Source organism: Stegostoma tigrinum, chromosome 6 (assembly GCF_030684315.1).
Source record: "Stegostoma tigrinum isolate sSteTig4 chromosome 6, sSteTig4.hap1, whole genome shotgun sequence".
Lineage (NCBI taxonomy): Eukaryota > Metazoa > Chordata > Chondrichthyes > Orectolobiformes > Stegostomatidae > Stegostoma > Stegostoma tigrinum.
In genome coordinates this window covers 49,010,191-49,025,979 of record NC_081359.1, presented here as the reverse complement: position 1 = coordinate 49,025,979, position 15,789 = coordinate 49,010,191, and the positions used below count along the sequence as shown (strand labels likewise).

The window sequence follows — 15,789 nt, the reverse complement described above, 5'->3', positions numbered from 1 at the left end:
ATTTTTTTTTAAAACACAGCTGTACCTTACCTGACTGAAAATAGTTTTCTCGTTCACAAGAATCAAATAAGGAGCTAAATTCAAGGTCTTGTATTAAAAGAAGACCAATTTTATTACTTGCCAACCTGGTGAAAAATAAAAAAAATCAAATACATACAAATACAGATATAAATTTAGAAAAGGAGAGTGCCTAATACAAAAAGGAATATACAGTTTAAAAGCCTTTTGAGTGTCCTTGACGTATTTGGTTTTAATTTGAGACCGTGATTGTTTTATCAATGCCTAATATCCTTAGATGTTTTTTGAATTCTTGGTGAATGAATGTGTCTCCAATTTGCTTCATCTTTTAATTGTGCCCTTTGAGAGAGTCTAAAAAGGGAGAAAGAGAGCAAATTTTCTCCAGTTTCAGCTACAAATTCATAGTTTTCTCTGTCACTCAACCAAAGCAGCTTTTTGAAATACAACTTACTGGCGTATTCCTAGGCCTGGCTCATTACTTTTCAAGATGGGTAATTTGGAGGTGTCACTGTTACCTCTACCATTATTACCATGTGTCATTTATCCATAAAAATGCAGATCGGACAGAAGAAGCTACCTTCGTTTATCTGAGATTCACTTCACAATTGGGTTAAGTTGTGGTCAGCTGATTGCTGTGACCATTATAAGTCAGCATCTATCTTGTCAAAACTATTTTGGTCTATGAAGATTCCAGGTTTTAAATCCGTGATCTATGATCACTACAGTGATACATCTATCTGAAAGACATTTTCCTATTGTTCAAAGCTCATACAAATCAGGTATGCAAAGATGGTATTAAGCTAGTTAGGAAGATTGATGGAATCTTGCTGTAGATTTTTCTGAATGGAGACCATCAAGAGTTAGGCCTGCTGAGACTGAGACTGATTATCAACAGGAGTAATGGCTGAAATAACTGAATTGAAATGAAAGTGAATCGATGGTACATTGAATAAACAATGTCAATAATTGTGACCAGGCATTCATATGAAGGCAATGGTTGCTCACCCAACAGAAATCTACTGGTGAGGCCACCTCCACTTGACAGACACCCCCTCCAACGTATAACAGTCATTAAGCCATTAATTTGCTTCGGACAAAATTGTGCTGTCAGCAAAGTGCCCATACTACATCTGCAGGAGGTGTTGGACAATTAAATGTCTGGCTGTTCTCCAGTCCTGACAGAGCCACCTGGAGTGAAGGTCACTGAGAGAACAAATAGTCCCTACTGCTGAGGGGCCAAGAGCCTGAACATAAAAGTTAAATCCAGGGCCCTGTAGGCTCCAGTATGGATAAAAAGTTGACTTTGTCAGAGCAAGCAAATGGAAACATTTGCAGTGGGAGGGAGTATAGGAGACACCTACCTTTTGAGGGGTCTTAATTGAGCACAGGATTTCTCTAACAGCTTAAACACTTAGCAACAGCACTGCCGCTGAGATCAACACCCAGTAGCAATGGGAGGAGGCCCTTAATTGGTCTCTTAAGGATCTCAGTTGCCCCATAACTGAGTGGGTTATCTGGCTCCTCTGCCACAGATTTAGTCCGAGTGACAACTGATTAATAACATGACATTGCTGGCATAGCACCAAATTTTATTTCCCTTCCCTGTCAATCCAGCCCTCAAGGCATCTAAATTTCTAACCTATTTATTAGCTTAATTGATTAAAGATGAAATAATTCAAGAAATTGAAATGATTACTGTTAAATTCTGATGCTAATGCTGATAGAAGATCATAATAAATTATACATTTTCCAATGTAAACTGTAAAGTATAAATGATAGCTAAAAATGCCCATTAGCTGAGAGACAATAAATTGATTAGTATTGAAAGATTCAATAGATGCTTATTGCAACTCCTGGTGGGTGGTTGGCCATGTGTGTATTTTTTCTATATACCGTCGGTTCTGATATAACATGAATGTACATGATTAATAAGTTTGTGGATGACACTGAAATTGGCAGTATCATGAACAGTGAGGAAGGCCATCAGAGATTGCAGCAGGATCTTGGTCAGCTGGAGAAGTCGGCTGAGAAATGTCAATGAAGTTTAATATAGATAAGTGTGAGGTCTTGCATTTTGGAAAGTCAAATCTAGGCAGGAGTTTCATGGTGAATGATAGGGCTTTAAAGAGTGTAGTGGAAGAGAGAGACCTTGGAGTTCAGTGCATGGTTCTCTGAAAGTGGAATCACAAGTAGACAGAGCAGTGAAGAAGGTTTTTGGCACACTGGCCTTCATCAGTCAGGGCACTGAGTGTAGAAATTGGGAAAATTGGGAAGTTATGATGCATTTGTACATGACATTGATGAGGCCACACTTGGAGTATGATGTTTAGTTTTGGTCACCTTGCTGTAGGGATGATGTTATTAAACTGGAAAGAATGCAGACAAAATTTACAAGGATGTTACCAGGACTCAAGGGACTGAATTATAGGGAGAGGTTGGACAAGCTAGGACTTCTTTCTTTAGAGCACAGGAGACTGAGCGGGGATCTTATAGAAGTGTATAACATCATGAGACATGGATAGGGTGAATGCACTAAATCTTTTTCCCAGGGTTGGGGAATCTAGGACTAGAGGGCAGCAGTTTCATGTAAGAAGGGAAAGAATACATGGGAACCTGAGGGACAACTGTTTTACACAAGAGGGTAGTATGTATATGGAATGAGTTGCCAGTGAAAGTGGTTGAGGTGGGTGCCTCAACAACATTTAAAGGGCATTTGGACAAATACATGGATAGGAAAGGTTTAGAAGAATATGGGCAAAATGCAGGAGAATGGATGTTTGGTCAGCACAGACCAGTTTGGGCCAAAGGGCCAGTGTACGTGCTGTAGGACTCTGAGTTCGCGCTCATGTTATAAGAAAATCGTACAATAGCTGCATCATTTAAACTAATGGGGCCGGAATCATGTTATAGCCAATACAGGTAAGGAGTGTTTGCGTTCTACAAATAGCAGTTTAAATTCTTCAATCGTGTTAAAGCCAATTCACATTGAAGAAACACACATTATAGCAGACCTGACTGTATACTTATGGAAACTTGAATTCTTGGTTAATATTATGTTTATTTGGTTGCAATAGCATCCTTGCATAAGCATATCATGCTTCAAGTGGACCCAGTTAAGAAGGGATTAAAACCTTTGTATCCTTTTGTCATGTGCCATAATATAATGATGTGATATGAGCTTGTCTCTTAACTCTATATTGTATACTAGCAGTAAGACATAACACACATCCTGCAACTGCCAAGAGTTACACTGTTGAGTTTGACCTACAGTCTAAGCAATAGAAACAGTCAACTGCTTTATTTATCTAAAGACTTTAAATTTGTTTAAATTTAGGAAGGAGTATAATCCAAACATATCTAATATTGGAAGTAACTGCACAATCCTTTAGGCACTCAAATGAAATAATTGGCTGTTGAGTTTTCAAATAACGTTTTGAACTCCATTCCGTTGAATTTATCAGTACTGTCTAGACATACAGGACAATAGTTGTTCCTAGCAAGTTTTGAGAAGATTTGTAGCTCAGGTTGAGGTTCTGGATGTGAGTTTGCTCGCTGAGCTGGAAGGTTAGTTTTCAGACGTTTCATCACCATTCTAGGTACATCATCAGTGACCCTCCAATGAAGCGCTGGTGTTATGTCCCGCTGTCTATTTATCTGTTTAGGTTTCTTTGGGCTGGTGATGTCATTTGCTGCGTTGGTGATGTCATTTCCTGTTCTTTTTCACAGAGGGTGGTAGATTGGCTCCAAATCAATGTGTTTGTTGATGGAGTTCCGGTTGGAATGCCATGCTTCTAGGAATTCTCGTGCGTGTCTCTATTTGGCTTGTCCTCGGATAGATGTGTTGTCCCAATCAAAGTGGTGTCCTTCCTCATCTGTATGTAAGGATACTAGTGATAGTGAGTAAGTTGTTTTGTGACTAGCTGATGTTCATGTATCCTGGTGGCTAGCTTTCTGCTGTTTGTCCAATGTAGTGTTTGTCACAGTTCTTGCAAGGTATTTTATAGACGACATTCGTTTTGCTTGTTGCCTGTATAGGGTCTTTTAAGTTCATTAGCTGCTGTTTTAGCGTGTTGGTGGGTTTGTGGGCTACCCTGAAGCCAAGGGGTCCGAGTAGTCTGGCAGTCATTTCGGAAATGTCTTTGATGTAGGGGAGAGTGGCTATGGTTTCTGGGCCCGTTTTGTCTGTTTGTTTGGGTTTGTTGCTGAGAAATTGGCGGACTGTGTTCATTGGGTACCCATGCTTTTTGAATACGCTGTATAGGTGATTTTCTTCTGCTCTTCGTAGTTCCTCTGTGCTGCAGTGTGTGGTGGCTCGTTGTAATAATGTTCTAATGCAGCTTCGTTTGTGGGTGTTGGGATGGTTGCTTCTGTAGTTCAGTATTTGGTCCGTATGTGTTGTTTTCCTATAGACGCTGGTTTGAAGTTCCCCATTGACTGTTCGCTCTACTGTGGCATCTAGGAATGGCAGTTTGTTGTTGTTTTCCTACTCTTTTGTGAATGTTATACCAGTAAGGGTATTATTGATGGTCTTGAAGGTTTCCTCTAATTTGTTTTGTTTAGTGATGACAAAGATGTCATCCACGATGCAGACCCAAAGTTTGGGTTGGATGATTGGGAGAGCTGTTTGTTCGAGTCTCTGCATTACTGCCTCTGCTAAGAACCCTGATATCGGAGATCCCATGGGTGTACCGTTGGTTTGTCTGTAGGTTTTGTTATTGAAAGTGAAGTGGGTGGTAAGGCATAGGTCCACTAGCTTGATGTTGTCCTTGCTGATGAGGTTGGTGGTGCCTAGTGTATGTGTCTTCGGTTCTTCTAATAGTGTAGTTAGTGTTTCTTTGGATCCAACACATCACGCTTCTACGGACTACCAAAAATTCACAAACCAGGAACCCCCACCCCCCACCCCGACCCATAGTGTCGCTACCTGGAACACCAACCTACAGATTAGCCAGGGAACTACACCAAAGACTAAAACACCTAGTAGAAGACTCCCACCATTCCATTCGCTCCACCCAAGAATTCCTGAACACCATCAAAGACACCAAGATAGAAGAGGATGAAATAATCGTCTCCTTTGACGTAACAGCCCTATTCACATCCATCAACATCAACCTGGCCAAAGAAATACTGACTACACTATTAGAAGAACCGAAGACACGTACACTAGGCACCACCATCCTCATCAGCAAGGACAACATCAAGCTAGTGGACCTATGCCTTACCACCCACTTCACTTTCAATAACAAAACCTACAGACAAACCAACGGTACACCCATGGGATCTCCGATATCAGGGTTCTTAGCAGAGGCAGTAATGCAGGGACTCGAACAAACAGCTCTCCCAATCATCCAACCCAAACTTTGGGTCTGCATCGTGGATGACATCTTTGTCATCACTAAACAAAACAAATTAGAGAAAACCTTCAAGACCATCAATAATACCCTTACTGGTATAACATTCACAAAAGAGGAGGAAAACAACAACAAACTGCCATTCCTAGATGTCACAGTAGAGTGAACAGTCAATGGGGAACTTCAAACCAGCGTCTACAGGAAAACAGCACATACGGACCAAATACTGAACTACAGAAGCAACCATCCCAACACCCACAAACGAAGCTGCATTAGAACATTATTCCAATGAGCCACCACACACTGCAGCACAGAGGAACTACGCAGAGCAGAGGAAAATCACCTATACAGCGTATTCAAAAAGCATGGGTACCCAATGAACACAGTCCGCCAATTTCTCAGCAACAAACCCAAACAAACAGACAAAACGGGCCCAGAAACCATAGCCACTCTCCCCTACATCAAAGACATTTCCGAAATGACTGCCAGACTACTCGGACCCCTTGGCATCAGGGTAGCCCACAAACCCACCAACACGCTAAAACAGCAGCTAATGAACTTAAAAGACCCCATACAGGCAACAAGCAAAACGAACGTCATCTACAAAATACCTTGCAAGAACTGTGACAAACACTACATTGAACAAACAGGCAGAAAGCTAGCCACCAGGATACATGAACATCAACTAGCCACAAAACGACATGACCCACTATCACTAGTATCCTTACATACAGATGAGGAAGGACACCACTTTGATTGGGACGACACATCCATTCTAGGACAAGCCAAATAGAGACACGCACGAGAATTCCTAGAAGCATGGCATACCAACCGGAACTCCATCAACAAACACATTGATTTGGAGCCAATCTACCACCCTCTGTGAAAAAGAACAGGAAATGACATCACCAACACAGCAAATGACATCGCCAACCCCAGGAAACCTAAACAGATAAATAGAAAGCGGGACATAATACCAGCCCTTCGTTGGAGGCTCACTGATGATGTTACCCAGAATGGTAACGAAACTTCTGAAAACTAACCTTCCAGCTCAGCGAGCAAACTCACATCCATAGTTGTTCATACTGGAGTACCTGCTAACAGATTTTGAGTTCCTTAATGCCAACACTAAGATCATGAGCAATTGGTGGCTGCCTTTTCTGTTGCTCGTTGTTGCTCTTTGACCATTCAAGTTGATGGTACAGTGTGTTTGTCTAATTCGTTGATTTTGTGGTTATATTGTACAAATTGCCTTCGACAGCTGGTGTGAGAAATGCCTACTTTACTTCTGTGGGAGCAGAATGTTCATGGAAGCAGACTGGTGCTTACAGGAAAAGGACCATTATGTACAAAATGAGGGGCAAGATAGTGAAAGGAGATTACCAAGCAAAAAAAATGACACCAGGCTGCTATATTCTGAATTAGGTACAAGATGATTTTAATTTGAAAATCGAGGCATTAGACTGTTAGGTACACAAGAAAAATCAGCAAGTATATAACATTTTCAGGATAGTTTGTCTTGTCCCAATGTAATATGAAAACAAGTTGTTCATGAGTACAATTGTCAAGTAATTATGTCTGAAATGGTAAACTGCTGTTTGATGCTCAAGGTTGGCCACAAAAGTTCCAAAAATGTTAATATTCAAGAACTTGGGAATTTTGAGCTTCAGGATACGTCTGTCCAGTTGATCTACTTATCTCATTTTGTGTCTATAAATGATCTATTAACTGTAATAACCCTGGTTGGCCTTAAGAAGGCAGAACAGATTAGTTTTCCTTTGGCAGAATAACTGTCTGTGCTTTGAATGGAAAATATCCCTTCTTTTATAAAGAAACCCATCAATATTTCTTTTCATTTATGTTTAACTCTGCTTTTTTTAAATTATGTAGGTCATAAACCTCAAAAGTAAGATATTTGCTGACATTTGTTCTCTAAATTTAATAATAAATCAACATTTCAATGATAATTGAATATCATTTTTTGCCTACAAAAGTACCGTGTTCCAAAGTAATTTAATAGATTTTGATGTGTAAGATGCTTTATAAATGTAAGGTAACTCATATTCCAGCTTTATAATAAATGTAATTGCATGTACTTAAATAAGTGAATTAATGGATTGGTCTAATTGGATCTAATTATATTATTTCTGCAACATGAATGAATTTGAGATATTAACCATTCTTAAAAATAAATACGTGAAATTACATTTTCTAATTAATGGATGTGATATAATAAATCCCATATGTGAATGCCATCTTTTGAATTAGAGTTCAACATTTTCTGTTTCTATTTTCCCCTATCATTTTGTGTTAGTTTATGTTAAGGTTCATTAACAAATTTATGATTGTTTTTGATGACATATTTCAGTTAATTTGTTCATAGGAAATTATGAACAAAATGGAAAGGTCAAAATCCATGCAAAAGAAAATTAAACATATGGAAAATAGTGTGAAAGCTAGCTTCTTTTCCAATATGACATGGCTCTGATTTTTCTTGGTTTCTATTTAGCTTTATCACCCAATTAAACAAGAGTATCTGCGATTTTATGGTTGTCCTTTAATAGGTTCTGACTGTACCAGCATTCATATTAGCAGTATTTCGTGTAAGTATGTCAAATTGCTCTAGGTTGTCACTGATTTTGTTGCGAGGTGCTTAAAAATAGAACTTGAAGAATAAAAATTATAAATGGTGTTATATTCTGTTAAAAGTGCAAAGAAACTTAGTCACATTGTGTAATATAATGTAATATTACAATACTTTCAAAATAAATGTGTCCATAAATATTGTATGAGTGCAGGCTAATGTTTCCAAATGCTTTTACTTAATCCATTCAGGTCATGCATCCCTTAGCTTTGCTGGAAACAGCTACATTAAGTATCGGGTGGCAGAGAACAATAAAAGAGATGAACTGAAATTGGGGCTGCATTTGAGAACACTGCAGAGTAATGGGATAATAATGTATGCTGAAGGAGATTATTGTGTCATCCTAAAGGTAAATTAACTTTACTAACACCAGTGCATTTAATGTTGTTTGTGATCACACAATATTTGGATAGTGCCCTAAATATGATGGTTGCCTTTTGCATTTCAGTATTTAATTCCTTTCTTTAAGATTTGATCCGATCTGTAACTCTCCCAGTAAGACAGTGTGACTTATTAAGTAGCTTGCCAGGTAATCAATTTCCTGGACTTTCCTTCTTTTAAACTGGCTGCTGTAATTTATACTGAAACAGCTCAAGTAGTTCTAGAGTCACCATTAATATAATCAAAGTACTCAGGTCTTCTGAGGAAGGGTCACCAGACCCGAAATGTTAACTCTGTTTTTCCTTCATAGATGCTGCTAGACCTGCTGAGCCTTTCCAGAAATTTCTGTTTTTGTTCCTGATTTACATCATCTGCAGTTCTTTTGGTTTTTACTCAGCCTTCTGTTAATTTAAGATTTGAGAATTTAATTTTGTTAAAGGTAATGTAAGAAAATATGATACAAAATGTAAACGTGCTCTAAGAACATTCATGTGAGCAAGAATATAATTAACTTCTGCATTTTATGTGCGTACCAAATTAAAAATAGTTTCAGATCAGCTAACACTGTCTATAAAAAAAATCTGACCATCAAAAGGTAAAGGGCACACAGCTGAACACATTTATGATATGGAACACATTCCAGTCCGTACAAGATGAGTTAACACTTTAAAAGACTACCACCCCATGCATTGTATGCTAATACGGATCCTCAGGATGAACTCTTGAAACCTTGTACATCATTCAGATTGATGAAGCAACCATCTTCGGTCTACCACTGCAGCAGATCTACATGTCATGATCCATGAAATCCAAAGATTTTAGATTTTCAAGTCTATTCATTACCTAACCAACCTTTACTTTTACATCTCTGTTTGGCTGCAAGGTGACTGAATAATACACAAAAAAGATATCCAGATAAAATTCCTACCCTAGAAGAGCTCAATTCCAAGTTTTCAGGTGGGAAATGTTTTTCCAAGCTTAATGTGAATGGATATTTGTCCAAACATCTTTCCCGTAATAATAGGAACTGACAACTTTTAGAGAACTCTTTGGTAGATACTGTTCATTCAGATTACCGTTTAGATTATCCATCAGACAGATGTATTCTAACAACAAATGCTGCATATCATTAAAAATCTAGTGGGCTCTGTCTGTATCACGGGTGACATTGAGTTCTTCAAAAAGATTAACGTGAGTGTGACACAAACCTCTATCAGCTCATGACAACAGGAAAGTAGCGTTGTATTTTTTCAACAATAAAAAGTATTAAATCACAACGATCAAAATTAATTTCTTCAGTTCAGTCTAATTATCAATAGGTATTTGACCTGATCATATCAAAATTAAAAAAATGCAGAAGATGCCTACATAACAAGATGACTTACAAAGTTTTCTCACTTGCCTTAACTTTTCATCCCCATCTAATCCAAATTTTGCAACTAAGATACCTCCTTTTTGAGGTGTTCTTACAAAAACATTCCATGTAGAAGGAAGAGATAATAAAAACTGCCAATGCTGGAGTCAGAGATAACAGGGTCCTGACTCGAAACATCAACTTTCTTGCTCCTCTGATGCTGCCTAGCCTGCTGTGCTTCTCCAGTTCCATACAGTGCTACTCATGTGGAAGGAGGTCACTAGTATATTCAATCTCTCAAAAATGCTGTCAATCAGTAAGCTTCAATATTATGATCCCAACAAACTCACCACATTTGAAGACAGATGCATCCTAAATGAACTCAACATTAAATTTTGTTTTGCTGTCGGATCTAAGTTTCTCCAACACTTTGTTTTTGTTTCAGACCTTGCAGCATGTCCACTTACAGATTGGCAAGCCTCATACATTTGTTTCTAAAGTTCTTATGACAGCTCAGGCTACTCCAACATTTAAAGAGAGACTCTTGCTCTAGCTTTCAGGATGCAATAGTTTACCTGTCCAGTAAGCATTTGGTTATTCATACCAAATACAAGCCAGTACAAGTGACCTGTCAATAACCTCATTTGAGTGCACATCCATGTCTGCAGTGTCTGCTTAAGAAGATTCAAGGGTGCGGTATAGAAATACAATACCTACCAGGTCCCCAAATGACAATGTTGATGCTTGCAACTGGTAAGCCTCACTAAGAATAAAGACATTCCCTTACACATACAAGTCAGTATTATCAAATATAAATTAGAAGAAAATATTAGCATCAATTTTATATGATTTCTGACATGGGCAAGCAGATCAGATTCAACAAACTACATCAGATGATGACCAGCCACAGCAACTGAAGAAGATAATCAAGAGGTGAACTGAATGCATCCAAAAAGCCCCCAAACTATTATGTTGATATTGATCATTTGGAGCTGAAGTGGGACTCTCTGTGCTTGTAATATTCAAGACCAAGCAAGTAGTAATTCCACACACTCTACACTAAGACATCCTATACCATATAGATTCAGGTCACAGGGACATGAAGAGTGGGAAAAAAAAATACTGGTGTGAATCCATATATTGGCCTGGCATTAATACTAACCTCTATTAGCCAGTCAAGTCAAAACATATCAATTCCATCAACTGCAATAATTGAGAGAAGCTTTTCATCCACATGAGGTTCCTTTCAAACCCATGGTGCAAGGTACTGGCTGATTTTCTCTATGTCAAGGACATTGTTACATTCTGGTAACTATTTCACCACATTTTCTTTTGTGTGACAAGTTAAAAATATCACATAGAGCCATAGAGTCATACAGATATATACAGCCTGGAAACTGACCCTTAAGTCCAACTCGCCCACGCCAACCAGATACCGTAAATTAATCTAGTCTCATTTGCCAACATTTGGCCCATATCCCTTTTAACCCCTCCTATTCATATATCCATACAGATGTCTTTTAAATGTTGTATTTTTACCAACCTCCATCACTTCCTCTGGCAGCTCATTCTGTACGCTTGCCACCCTCTGTGTGGAAAAAGTTGCATCTGAGGTCCCTTTTCAAATCTTTCCCCTCTCACCTTAAACCTATGCCCTCTAGTTTTGGATTCTCCCAACCCAGGGAAAAGACATTATCTATTTATCCTATTCATGCCCCTCATGATATTATAAACACCTGTAATGTCACCCCTCAGGCTCTTATATCCCAGATAAAATATTCCAGTCTGTTCAACCTCTCCCTGTAGCTCAAGTCCTTCAACCCTGGCAACATCCTCAAAATCTTTTCTGAACCCTGTCAAGTTTCACAATATCCTTCCTGGCCCTGGAGACCAGAATGCACTATTCTCAAATTGGCCTAACCAATGTCCTGCACAGCCACAACGTGATTTCCCAACTCCCAACCTCAATGCACTGACCAATAAAGACAAACACCAAACACTGCCTTCACTATCGCACATAGCCTATGACTCCTTACTTTCAAGGAACAATGAATCTGCACTCCAAGGTCTCTTTTTCAGCAATTGTTCACAGGACCTTACCATTAAGTGTAGGCAACGGCCTGGTGGTATTATCGCTGGACTGTTAACCCAGAGACACAGATAACATTCTGGGGACCTGGGTTTGAATCCCGCCAAGGCAGATGGTGGAATTTGAATTCAATGAAACATCTGGAATTAAGAGTCTTGTGATGACCATGAATCCATTGCTGATTGTCGGAAAAACCCATTTCATTCACTAATGTCTTGTATGGAGGGAAATTGCTATCTTTACCTGGACTGGCCTACTTGTGACTCCAGACCCACAGCAATGTGGTTAACTCTGGACTGCCCTCTGGGCAATTAGGGATGAGCAATAAATGCTGTCTAGTCAGTGATGCCCTCATCCCATTAATGAGTTTTTAAAAAAGTCCTGCGCTGCTTTGCCTTTCCAAAATTCTACACCTCACATTTAGTTGAACTAAATTCTGTCTCCCACTTCTCTGACCATTGGCCCATCTGATCATGATCCCATTTTACTTTGAGGTAACCTCCTTCATCGTCCCTTATACCTCCAATTTTGGTGTCATCTGCAAACTTACTAAGCTGTAGACCCAGCACCATTCCTTGTAGCACACCACTGGTCACTGGTCTCCAGTCTGAAGAGAACCCCCCCACTACAATCCTCTATCTTCTACCTTTGAGTCAGTTCTGTATCCAAATGGCCAGCTTTCCTTGTATTCCAAGTCTGACCTTGCTAACCAGTTTACCATAAGGAACCGTGTTGAACGTCTTACTGAAGTCCATATAAATCACAGCCGCCACTCTGCCCTAATCTGTCCTGTTTGTTACTTCTTCAGAAAATATCAATTTAGTGAGACAGGATTTCCCACGCCCAAAGCCATGTTGATTATCCCTAATCAGTCCTTGCCTTTCCAAACACATGTAAATCCTACCCGTCAGGATACCCCCAACAACTTGCCCACCACTAATGTCAGGCTCACTGGTCTAATGCTTCCTGGCTTTTCCTTACCACCTTTCTTAAATAGTGGCACCACATTAACCAACCTCCAACCTTTGGCACCTCACCTGTGGCTATTGATATGAATACCTCAACAAGGAAAACCAGCAATCACTTCCCTAGCTCCCCACAGAGTTCTAGGGTATACCTGATCAGGTGCTACGGATTTATCCACCTCTGTGTGTTTTAAAACATCCCATACCACCTCTTTTCATGATGTCTCAATTTATTTTCCCACATTCTTCATCTTCCATATCCTTCTCTACAGTAAACACTGATGCAAAATACTAATTTTGTGTCTACCCCATCTCCTACAGTTCCACACATAGATGGCCTTTCTGATCTTTATGGGGCTATATTGTCTCCCCAGTTACCCTTTTGTCATTAATGTTTTTGTAGAATACTTTGGATTCTCCTTAATCCCATTTGCCAAAGCTATCTTGTGTCGCCTTTTTGGCCTTCTGATTTCTCTCAAGTATACTCCTACTGCCATTATACTCTTATAAGAAGTTACCTGATCTCTGCTGTCTGTACCTAATACATGCTTTCTTCTTTTTCTTGACCAAAAACCTCAAATTCTGTCATCATCCGGCATTCTCTACACCTCCCAGCCTTGCCGTTCACCCTAATAGGAACATGCTGTTGCTGGGCTCTTGTCATCTCATTTTTGAAGTCTTCCCATTTTCATGCTGTCCTATTACCTGCAAACATCTGCCTCCAATCAATTTTGGAGAATTCTTGCCTAATACCATCAAAATTGGTCTTCCTCCAATTTAGAACTTTAACTTTTAGATCCGTTCTATCCTTCTGCATCACTATTTTAAAACTAATAGAATTTTGATTGCTGGTCTCGACATGCTCCTTGACACTGCCTTGTTTCCTAAGAGTAGGTCAAGTTTTGCACCTTGTCTAGTAGGTCCATCCAGGTACTGAGTCAGAAAATTTTCTTATACACATTTAACAAGTTCTTCTCCAAGCCTTTAATGCTGTGGCAATGCTAGTCCATATTTCGAAAGTTAAAACCCCCTATCATTGCCGCCCTATTATCCTTAGAGATACCTGAGATCGCCTCACAAATTTGTTTCTCAATTGCCCACTGCCTATTGGGGGTCTATAGTATAATCCCAATAGGGTGATCATCCCATTGTTATTTCTCAGTTCTACCAAAATAACTTCTCTGGACATAGGGAGGATATTCCTGAGAATAAGTGCAGCTACAATGTTATACCTAATCAAAAATGTTGCTCCCCCTCCTCTGCTGCCCCCCTTTCTATCCTTTCTTCTGCATCTATATCCTGGAACATTAAGCTGTCAGTCCTGTCCAGCCCTGAGCCACGTCTCTGCAATTGCTATGATATCCCAGTCCTATTGTTGACACATTGGCCACCATATGCCATATGCTTATTGCACCTCAACAAGTTGTGCCCAAGAATTGCCTACAGTACACCATTGTGACTTTCCAAGCCTATTGCTTCTTCTTCCTACCCTGAGTCTTGCAGAATGCACTGTTCATACCATAACATGCATTATTATTAAACATTCAAATAATTTTTAATATTTTTGGATGGCTATGTTCTATTAAACACTTCGTTGTAGCTTTTTGTGAGAATGCAAAGAGAATGCTATCATGTGACTTACAAAAAGGATTCTTAACATCTAGAGTACTGCGTTAATAAGTTACCACTCAAGCTATCAGTAAATCTGATATTGTATCAGTTGAATCGTAGGGAAAATTTAAAAAGAGGGTGTAATAATTGCAATAGTGCTTTTACAAACATTTAATGGAGGAAATGAACTTTGTTGCTAAGTTCTAAGTTTAATGGATCATTCAGAATGAAGTGCCTTAAAATTATCTCTAGGACATTGATGGTCTAGACCTTATTTTCTAAAGATCAAAAATTGCAATAAAGGCTGTGCATCTTAAAATTTGATTCAACGGGTAATCAGGCTGGACTAGATTATAAATTTAAAGGAATAGTGGGCAGGTTGGTACTGTAGATCCAACAAAGCAACAGCTAAAGTGATATTATCAGCAGCATCTATGGCAATATATTCAAAGCTAATGCCCTAATTGATAGTGTTTTCTTTTGTCACTATTACAATTGCTTCCAGAGCGTTAGCATACGGACATACATGGAATAGTGTAGGTTAGATGGGCTTCAGATCGGTATGACAGGTCAGCACAACATCGAGGGCAGAAGGGCCTGTACCGTGCTGTAATGTTCTATTAGACATTCGAGGCTTTCAGTAATAATGCGAATAGACAGTAAGATTGATCATCACCAACATCTGTTAAATACATGTACCTAGAAAGGCCTTTCTCTTTTATTAAAGACACAAACCACCATTCAGCTTTGTAAAGCAATGTAATATTAGGTGATTGAAAATGTTAACTTGGTGCTTAACTGCCATATAGTATTGCAGTCCAAAACTCAGTCATAGAGTCATACAGCATGGAAACAGGCCCTTTGGCAAAACCAGTCCATGTCAAACATGATCACAAACTAAATTAGCCCCACCTGCCTGCTCCTGGCTCATATCTCTCCAAACCTGATCAATTCACGTACTTAGCCAAATGTCTTTTAAACATTGTAATTGTACCCACATCCACCACTTCCTCAGGAAGTTCATTCCACATGTGAACCATAGTTCTGTTGTTAACTAGAGACGGCCAACTATCCTCTTCCTAGTATGGAGATCCACCCAGTGCAGAAAAGACCGTTCAATCCATTGAGTCCGTTGGTTTTGTTGAGGGTGGGGATATTTGTAGGACCTACTCCTCGAGTGAGTTGTTCAACAGCTCACCACCATTCTTGACTGGATGTGGCAGGATTGCAGTTGCTTATGGAATCATTTAGCTCTGTCTATTACCATACTGTTTATGCTGTTTTGTACACAAGTCATCCCATGTTCTAAGTTTGACATATTTTGCTAAGCCTGCCACACACTCTTGCACTCTTCATTGAACTATTGTTGATCTCCT

General features: G+C 39.3%; 1 protein-coding gene across 7 annotated transcripts in view; it reads left to right on the top strand.

Annotated features, from left to right (window-relative positions):
• Positions 1-15,789, top strand: part of fat3a (FAT atypical cadherin 3a) — an 808,281-nt gene that overhangs the window by 735,747 nt on the left and 56,745 nt on the right. For all 7 annotated transcript variants that reach the window (XM_059646553.1, XM_059646555.1, XM_059646551.1 and 4 more), the window contains one exon: positions 8,205-8,362. In XM_059646553.1, coding sequence (XP_059502536.1) covers positions 8,205-8,362 — 158 coding nt within the window. The remainder of the gene's footprint in view (positions 1-8,204; positions 8,363-15,789) is intronic.